Source organism: Myxocyprinus asiaticus, chromosome 35, assembly GCF_019703515.2.
Source record: "Myxocyprinus asiaticus isolate MX2 ecotype Aquarium Trade chromosome 35, UBuf_Myxa_2, whole genome shotgun sequence".
In the NCBI taxonomy this organism is placed as follows: domain Eukaryota; kingdom Metazoa; phylum Chordata; class Actinopteri; order Cypriniformes; family Catostomidae; genus Myxocyprinus; species Myxocyprinus asiaticus.
In genome coordinates this window covers 18,489,226-18,498,441 of record NC_059378.1, presented here as the reverse complement: position 1 = coordinate 18,498,441, position 9,216 = coordinate 18,489,226, and the positions used below count along the sequence as shown (strand labels likewise).

The following is a 9,216-nucleotide window of genomic DNA, read 5'->3' as shown; positions in this document are numbered from 1 at the left end:
AGATCTATGGTTTATAGTTTACTCCCCGTAGAACATGTATAGAACTATTGCACACAAAAATACTTACTAAACATACAAAAGTTTTATAGCAATTTTTAGCTCATTTGTGTCTCAGTCTGATCTCAGATCGGACCTCCAATACACATTCATTTGGCATGAATATTTAAAGTGATTGGTTCACTAGCAAGTGAATTGGTTCGGGCACATTTTGAGCACATCTCCACATCCTTTCAGTGACAGATCCTCTCTGTCATTTCCTTCTGTAAAGATAAGAAAAGATCTAATTATTTATTGCATAATACATTTGCAATGTGCTGTCAGTATTTAGCTGTTCACATAAACAAAGTTAGGTAAGGTGCTGTACAGACACCCTGAGTATGTGAATATGTTTGAAGGACACTAATTGCCACAATCATAGTTCATTATTTTGTGTCTAAGAGTCAGATTGAGTGTCAATTAGTAGCAATCCCCTTGTATTACCCTCTCCACCCCCATCCTCATTGACACATGCCACTCTGATCCATAACTGTAATGAAAAGATATTGCTCTCACCAGAGGCTCCAGCTCTGAGTTGTCGATGAGGCAGAACTCAGAAATGAAATAATAGTAGTGTTTGTAGCAGGTGTTGATGTGAGCTTCAGCCCCTATACTACAGACAACGTCAAAGTGATGGATGTACACATGGACAAACACCCGAAACAATCGGCTCAGAATCTTCTTGCACATCTGCTGAAAGTTCTTAGGAAAGGGGACTCCTAAAAATAGAAGAGAAATTGTGTCATCCTTGTATCACATGATATTAATACAGATTTTAAGATGACGGGCTTGTGATTTATGCTTTTTTGTTAGAATTCAAATATTATTTAAAGAGAAAAAGTCTATTGAGTATTTCTCAAAGGTTTCCGTGAATAGTTTAGCCTGGTAAGGCTTTTGTAAGGCCTGTTACTGTCAAACTGAAACAGCTTCAACAAAAACTGCACTAGTACTGTAGCTCTATAACAGCAGCAAAGTTTCGAAAATTGCAACAGATACTACTGCAACTACTACTTTTGGAAATATCGGTTATCGGCAGTAATTAAAGATAATTGTTTTCAGATAATATAATAATTACCGACACCTCTTTGCTTTGTCTAAATCTCTCATCATTGACAATAGTCATCCATATATATATACATATATCTCCTCACTTTAATGCATGTTTGTTGTTTTGATTAGATAATCATCAAGTGTTCTTATTTCAACCTTTGCTAAACATAGCCACGGTCACGTAATGTTCATGAGACCAAGCTGTTTAATTTGACGCGAGGGCATGTATGCAGAGAAAAATTTTGGTATACGGAAACATGCCACGTCAGCACATACATCGCGTCTCCAAATTCATATGTGGTGATTAATAATATTTTAAAAAGTCATCTGGTGAATCTAAATGTATATAAAAACTAGTGGTTGACCTATACAGGTTTTTCAATGGCCGATAACAATACTGATAAGTAGAGAGCAGGATGGCCGATATAAATGCCAACAGACATTATACAATTTAACAACAGCAAATCAGATGTACACAAAATTTCTAAAGCAAAACAAACAAGAATTTATGCAATATTTACTCAAATTTGCAAAAACTTAACAAGAAAAAACCTTGAAAACATAGTGTTGACTATCCATTGACAAATCTATTGGTAGATTTTGGAACTGACACAAGGGAAATTTAACAATTCTGTTAGTCAGCCAAGCGAAAACAGTTTTCGGCTGATGCCGATAATCGCAAAATGGACAAATATCGGCCGATTAATCAGCCTGGCTGATATATTGGTCTATCACTAATAAAACCCCTTCATCTGGTGAATATATAGCCTATAAATACAACAACTGGATCTGGTGAATGCTTAAATGTTGTGCATTGTACCAGAGCCAAGTCTCCATCACTGTTTATGAACTAATGCATTAAACATAGTATGAAGCATGGATATTATTTAACGCTTATTCACATAACCATTACTGATTGTTGAGTTAATGTTGGTTTTGATAGACTTGACCCTAGAGAAAACTGAAAAAAAGTCCCCCAAAATTATAGTCCCCTTTGTATTTCAGTCTTGTTTATGGTTAAAAGTCCAGTGTTATGCACCAAATCATACATTTATTCTGGTTATTATTGAGATTTTGGTAGCACCTGATATTTCATTCACTTTGGACTCTTGTAGCCTGTATCTCTGTGCCTGTCACAAAGAAAACACATTCAATAAATCGATTAAATCGGTTGTCTGATTTTTTTCAACACCTTGGTTATAGGTATTGGCAGTATCCAACATCGGTTGACCTCTAGTTGCGCCCTTCATGTCGGAAGTTTAACTTGATAGAGCGGCAACAACAGCTCTATCCAGAATTTGAACCTTTCTAAGAAAACATTTTGGACTTCACACACACCTACTCGTGTTGGAAAGATGTCCTCATTGTTGATGAGTGACTCAATCCAGTTCATCAGAAGGTTCATGTATATAAGAGCAGGCAGCTTGGTGGGCTTCTTGAACTGATCCCCATCCTGCCATCTGTATTCATAACGTGGCCCACCAGACATGATGGGGCAGCTCTTCTGAGTGCAGAACTCGCTTACAGTCCCATAGATGAGATTGATACGATTGAAGAAATCCACCACATGCACAGCTATCCAATCGTTAATGTTCTCTCCATCTGGCAGCTGCACAACTTTCCTAAGGTCCAGGCCCGATTTTAGAGAGGCCTGGGCTCTTTTGTATAGCTCGAAGCGTTGTGTACCAGGTTCAAATCGCTTTCGAGGTCGGAATGTCTTGTCTTTGCTGAAAACCTGCCCCAAGCACAGAGCCATTGCTGAACTGAGGAGGCTGATGCAGGAGTTAGCTACCAGTCAGGATCAGGATGGCTGTGATTGTTCAGACTTATGATTACCTGCGCCTCAGTCCCATCAAATGGGGACGTTTCTAGAAAGCAGAAAAAAGTAAAGCAATGCCTCAGAACATTGATCATAAGATAATAAACTAGTGCAGCACATTTAAGGGGCTTAGTTAACCTTCTAAAGTACTGTTTGGCACTATGAGTGTGCATAACAAAAGAGAATTGAAAAAGGATAAAGAATGTGTATTTCTTTCATTGCATGAATAAGTAGGTGTACAGGTGTTCCTAATAAAGAGCTCAGTGAGTGTATATTTTCAATGTTTCGTCAGCGGAATGATCCAAAAACACTTTAAACAACTGTTCAAACCATTGAAGAGACTGTACATCTATACATCACAGCCTCATTGACATTCCTGTCAAAAATCAGAGATGGTGCTGCTGTGAATAAGGTCAATAAACAAAGATTTTATAATGTTTGTAAAAAAATAAATAAAATAGGAACATAAGTCTCAGTTAATTAAGCTTTGGGCATTGGGTTCTGCATTAGTATTTTGGATATCCCATTTTTGTTGCAACACTGGTGAGTTTATTTATGCTGCATAATATAATATGACACAATCTTATCACTAGATCATCCTGCAAATAAAACTATCTGGATATTAATTTAGTGAATAGCATGAGGATGATTAGATCGGTTTATGTGCAATTAAAACCTGTAAATGGATTTGACATTTTCCATTGCAGACAGGAAATGTCAACAGGTTGAGAGGTCTATTATCATATACAGCATATGACATTAAGAGAGATATTACAGTACCAAACATTTATGATAATGATCATGATAAACTTAATAGGACAATTTGGGATTAATAATGTTAATTAATAAATGTGAATGCACCAAGATCTAGGCAGGTGATGTATAAGAAAGTTTTTGGTTAGTATGATTGAAAAAAGAAAAACAGACATTGATGCATAGTTGGACAAAGAACCACCTCAAACAAACCGTTCATGCAATATATTTTATCCACATCACTTTATTTCATAACTTTGTTTGTTCTGCACTCTAAGAGGCTGAAATGATATACGTCTGCCTCTATAATATTTGAATGTCCTGACAGTGTATCTGTGTTTGAGTCTTTCCTCTCTTTGTCTGTTTGATAAGTCTTGTTTTTCTTTCCATCTCTCTTTCTCTCTCCTCCCATAAATGTATTTACAGGAGAAGATGCGATTACTAAAGAACCGAACAGGACTCATAAACCACAAATTTCTCTTACCCCATAGACCCAATTAATTCTCTAAAATCTATACATAACTTTAAAGTGCTATAATATCCTATCACTTATGAGTTTAGAATAAAGTACAGAATTTATAATCAACACATTATACACTACTTATAAACCAGAGACTGTTGTGAGGTTGGTTTTAACTGTTAAATTCATGCAAGACGTGTAAAGCTGTGGGACAGGAGTTTTTTGTCCAGCCCCTCCAACAATTACATCAAACACTGACATGTCTTATCATGCTTTCTCTGGGCCCCCACAGCACATGAACTCCAACATTACAGCCTTAAAATGTACAATATGAAAACAAAAGTGCCATCTTATAAATGAGAGCAGATGAAAGAAAAGAGGTTAGGAGGAAAGAGATGTTCCCTACGTTACCTGGCTTTTGTCCCTGTAGACACTTGGAATGTTGGGGGATTTGTGGGAAACCAGAGAAGAATTCCACTGTCTACTCTTTTTTTCCAAGAGGTTACAGAGCAAATCCAAACTGTTCTGTGAAGATTCTTTCTCTTTCCCTCTCATCAGCCGACCTAACCTCTCAAAAGTCAGAAAAGAGCAAAACACAAGCAAAAAGCTTCCCTTCCTGTGAATGATGTCATATCCTGATTTTGTCTGGTAGGCCCTGTTGTCTGTTTTTGTGTCTGTGTGTGTGTGTTGTGTGGGCTTAGGGGCAGGAAGATTTCACTAGTGGTGGGAGGAGCAGCAGTCTGTGAAGTCCAGTCCCACACCAAGCCACATTCTTTGCCCCGCCCAGCACCACACCTCCTTAAACTCCATTGTGTATAGGTTTCAGTATGAATGTAGACTTCAGTTAAAAAAACTGGTAGTTTGCACTACCCATGTGTATGTATGTATGTATGTGTGTGTCTGTACGTATGTGTATAATTAGTTTTTTTATTATTACCTATGTCTTGCTGCTGTTTTTGTATTGTTGTACACTGGAAGCTCCTGTCACCAAGACAAATTCCTTGTATGTGTAAGCATACTTGGCAATAAAGCTGATTCTGATTCTGCCTCCATGTGTCTGGAGTGTTGGGTTCATAGACTATTACTCTTTTTTTCCCCATCTCAATTATACTTTCCCCTCTCTTAGACCAAAACATATATATTTAGACGATTTGAAGCATATTTTCCATTTTCCATATTATTAAACTTACTAAACATTTAGTATTAAAATTGTTTATAATAAATGTTATATTGTTTATTTCAAGCTCCCAAACCTGCCACATATTTGATAAAAAAATAAATTTACCGAGACAACATGTGCTAAAAACATTTTTATCAATTAAGAGTAAAAAACATTTTAACTATTAATGCTCCGTCAAGCACAATCTGCACTCAAAAATTTTTTGAGCCTATTTTTAAGATTTACAAATTTTAATTTCATAACAAAATTGAATTTTATGCTTTTTAACCATTTTTTAAATTATTAAGATTACTCAATTCAATTTGGTGGAATAGTGTTATGAAATAAAAATGCGTATATCTTAAAAAAATAAAATAATAATAATAATAATAATTTTTGTGTGCCTGACTTTAATGTGATTACCATCACTAACCACTAGATGGAAATATTTTCTTTCCTTCTATTGACTGGGCACAATCAACAGAGTTTGGCTGTTATATTGAAGTAATTGCAAATCTGCTTCATGTTGATGATATCATTGACTTTCCATATGTCATGGGCTACAAAAAAATAGATTCTCTGTGTTTCATTTCCAATTTCCTATAAAATATGTTTTCCAAATTGTCTGCTAGCTAAATAAGGTTGGTTATGATAAGCTATTTCTCAGTCAAACTGGCAGAAACAAAGTAGCAGAACTGTTTTTCTCTAATCCAGTAATTGCATTTTCTCCATCTTTGCAATACTGTTTACAATTTTCTTCCCTCTCATCATCCTTACTTTCCTGATTTCTATTTCATGTCTTTAACTCCTGACATTATTACTGGTTACACTGTACTGTAACACTTCAAAGAACACCACTAAATCAAGTACAAACTATATGCTCATTTACTAGGTAATACTCAGATGCAAGGACTTTCGTCTCACAGAGACAAGTTTTGTGCGTGTGTGTGTGTTAAAAATGTACAATGTTCTCCCAGTAGCTCTCAGAAAGACTTGTGGGACTATTTAAGGCTTGCTTTGCACCATTCATTCTGAATCTATCAAACTGTATCACCACTGAACATGCACAAGTACAAAAACGTTAACATTTATTAGAGGAACGTTAAGAAAGGAATTACATTTCAGAGGAAGCACTTATTTTAACAGGCGTACTCCTGAATGATGTCTGTTTTCTGAACTGAGCTATTCTGTTAAACTATTTCAACTATTGCCCTGACACCAGTCTTGCCTTATCTTACCTGTCATACACGTGTAACAAATTCCCAGTGTCTAAATATTTGTCATTCCAGACGGCTTCACAATAGCATGTGCAAAGACACGTGCCTTGTATAAACTTAGATAAACAACAATCCTGAGGACACAATTAGTGATCTAATTGTTCCTGTTTCACTTTCACATCAGCTTACAGACCTTGGCATACCACTGCTTGCAGTAGAAACAGGAATCCTCAAGAATGTGCAACAAGCCTTAAAGGTGCTATATGTAAGATTGACAACATGCGTTTGAACTGGGTACTGCAGTCCAAATTCAAAATATTGGAGAGTTGTCTGCCCCGCCCCAGACTCGAAGCTCATGCGGGTTGCCAGAATGTTTTAAAGGATTTCTGGGCTTTAAGCTGTCTCCATCTTCCAAAGGCATCTCCAATATTTATCCTTGTTTTACTGCGCCTCTGCTACGGTGGTTTTTAGAAGAATGGCGAGGCTTTTTAGGTCAGGTGGAATCTGTTTTCTCTGATCCAGTTCGTTTGCTGGCTTCCATGGCTGCAACACGCAGTGTTTTTTTGCCTGCAAACTTGTTCAGATCTGGCAATCTGGCGGTGTCGAAATACTATTGGTGAGTGGGCAGTGAGCAGGATCACACAGGCCAAAACATAAACAGAAATTCCGGCCCGGAATGGAAACTTAAAAGTAGAATATTCTGGCTGTAGCATTATTATTGGAGAAGCCAGTATTTCAACTTAGCATGTTTCCTAATTCTCTAATGACATATTATGGTCATTTTATGATTTAGTACAGTAAAAATATGACATATAGCACCTTTAAGTATGGAGATAGAATAGTTTCTAATTCAGAGACAAATGGAAAGTGATTCACAAATAGAAAGTTGGTTCACAAATAAATTGAATGAGATCCACAAATAAATGTAAGCAGTTTCACAAAAATAAAGTTAATTCACAAATAAATTAAATGAGATTTGCAAATAAAAAAAAATATTTACAAATATATTTTTTTAACTCACAAACACAACTCTGTCCAACATACATTTGTGAATCGCACACATTTATTTGCGGATCGCTTCACGCATTTGTCGATGGCAGCTCACATTTGTGTATTCTGAAACATTTCTTGCACGAGAGCAGCGGGCAATCTACAAATAGGTGGACACCACCCATCGTCTACTCAAGCCAATCAGATAACGGCCATATTATTCGGACCAATCATAGCACATTTTATCTGTGGGGGGGAGAGTAGGTTGCTGTCCTTTTCTCTATATCGCTGCACCCTTCCGCATATTGCGGCACCTTTTTGTGGCACGTTCTGCATAACGCGGCGGCCCATGCGGCCCCATTTCACAGCCGGCCCACCGGGAAAAGTCCTGGTTCTCCCAATGGCCAGTCAACGCCTGATACATTGTAAAATGTAGATGCTGCTAATGAGGCTGAAATGAAAGCGAGGCTGTCAGTCTCTATCATAATTCCTGATATCTCCTTTTGAGTTCCTTCCACAGAAGAAAGTCAGTCGTTTGGGTTTGGAACAACATGAATATGAGTATAAATGATGACTCATCTCATTTGACAAAATATTTTTTGTCATTTAGTTGGCAAATCTTTTATTGAGATCCATCAAGGCATTTCGAGGTAAATAGGTTTTAAAGAGTGTCTTTTTTATTTATTTATTTATTTTTTTTTTGCACTTTAAAGCAAGTCTGTTGGCTAAAAGGTATGACTATTTGGTTACAAATTACAGGTTATCATGCATGTAACTACAAAAGACAATACATTTGAGTACATGTATTTACACACACAAACACTGGAATTGAACATTACAACTGGACTATTTGCATTTTGCTCGAGTTTGTTGTACATGAACATCCTTATTGCCACGTCATGGTGTTGTATCTGTTGTCTGGGACGGATACTCCTAGTCAGGGTAAGAACATTCTGCACAAGTTATTGGAAAAAATAACAGTTACACATTAAAAACAAGTCCTTTACTGTATAGAAAAGAACATGTTACACAAACAAGATTGGGCCATGGAGCTTTGTGATGTCTTACCACCAGTAGCACAAAAGTCCCACAACTGTTTCCATCTTTTTGTGATGTGGAGCAGAGAGCACAAGTTCTCCAGTATCCTCATAACTCTTTTATTATTATTATTATTATTTATTATTATTATTATTGTCCTCCTGTATCTCACAGCCCATATACTTCCTGAGTACATGAGTGAAACACACATTGTTTTACAGGGTTAACATAATTATTTATTGTGAGTAACATTGGAATGGCCTGCCATAACACTAAGTGCTAAAAATATAAATCCTCTGAAATTTCACTTAAATTAATTTTTTTTTATACATTAACATAATGTGAAACAAAATTATTGTCATAGCAGATTTTGTACATTGCATAATATAGGGTATTAATTTATGGTTTGTGCTCCTAAGATCATCTAATATGATTCATGTTTTATAAAGACACTATCTGTACTACTGATCTTTTGTAGTGTCTAGTAGTGGTGTCTGTTTGGATCTGCCATGTAACATTAAGAGTAAAGGTTTTGACAACACATACATACATTTCCATTAGCTAGGAGTTTCACTCAAAACTTGGTTAAAATTAAAATAGCAGATTCATACAATCAGTCAGGTTAGCTATAAAACTAATGATCAGGACACTACAAATGGGCAATTTTCAGCTGTCGACATTTAACAAGACACTA

The 9,216-nt window shown here is 36.3% G+C and overlaps 1 protein-coding gene across 1 annotated transcript; it reads right to left on the bottom strand.

The window, feature by feature from the left end:
- Positions 1-106: 106 nt before the first annotated feature.
- Positions 107-5,091, bottom strand: LOC127426259 (MOB kinase activator 3C-like). The gene is made up of 4 exons (XM_051672927.1): positions 4,530-5,091; positions 2,425-2,954; positions 553-755; positions 107-260 (listed from the first exon to the last, which is right to left on the bottom strand). Exons 2-4 carry the CDS (start codon positions 2,840-2,842, stop codon positions 231-233), a joined length of 651 nt encoding a protein of 216 aa, XP_051528887.1. The 5' UTR covers positions 2,843-2,954; positions 4,530-5,091; the 3' UTR covers positions 107-230.
- Positions 5,092-9,216: the final 4,125 nt, after the last annotated feature.

Excerpts from the sequence above, each read along its gene's own strand:
- LOC127426259 (XM_051672927.1), bottom strand. The coding sequence starts at position 2,842 with ATGGCTCTGTGCTTGGGGCAGGTTTTCAGCAAAGACAAGACATTCCGA. Across the intron at positions 756-2,424 it reads CATCTTTCCAACACGAGTAG|GAGTCCCCTTTCCTAAGAAC; the intron begins GTGTGTGTGAAG and ends TTCTATTTTTAG. Across the intron at positions 261-552 it reads ACTCAGAGCTGGAGCCTCTG|AAGGAAATGACAGAGAGGAT; the intron begins GTGAGAGCAATA and ends TTATCTTTACAG.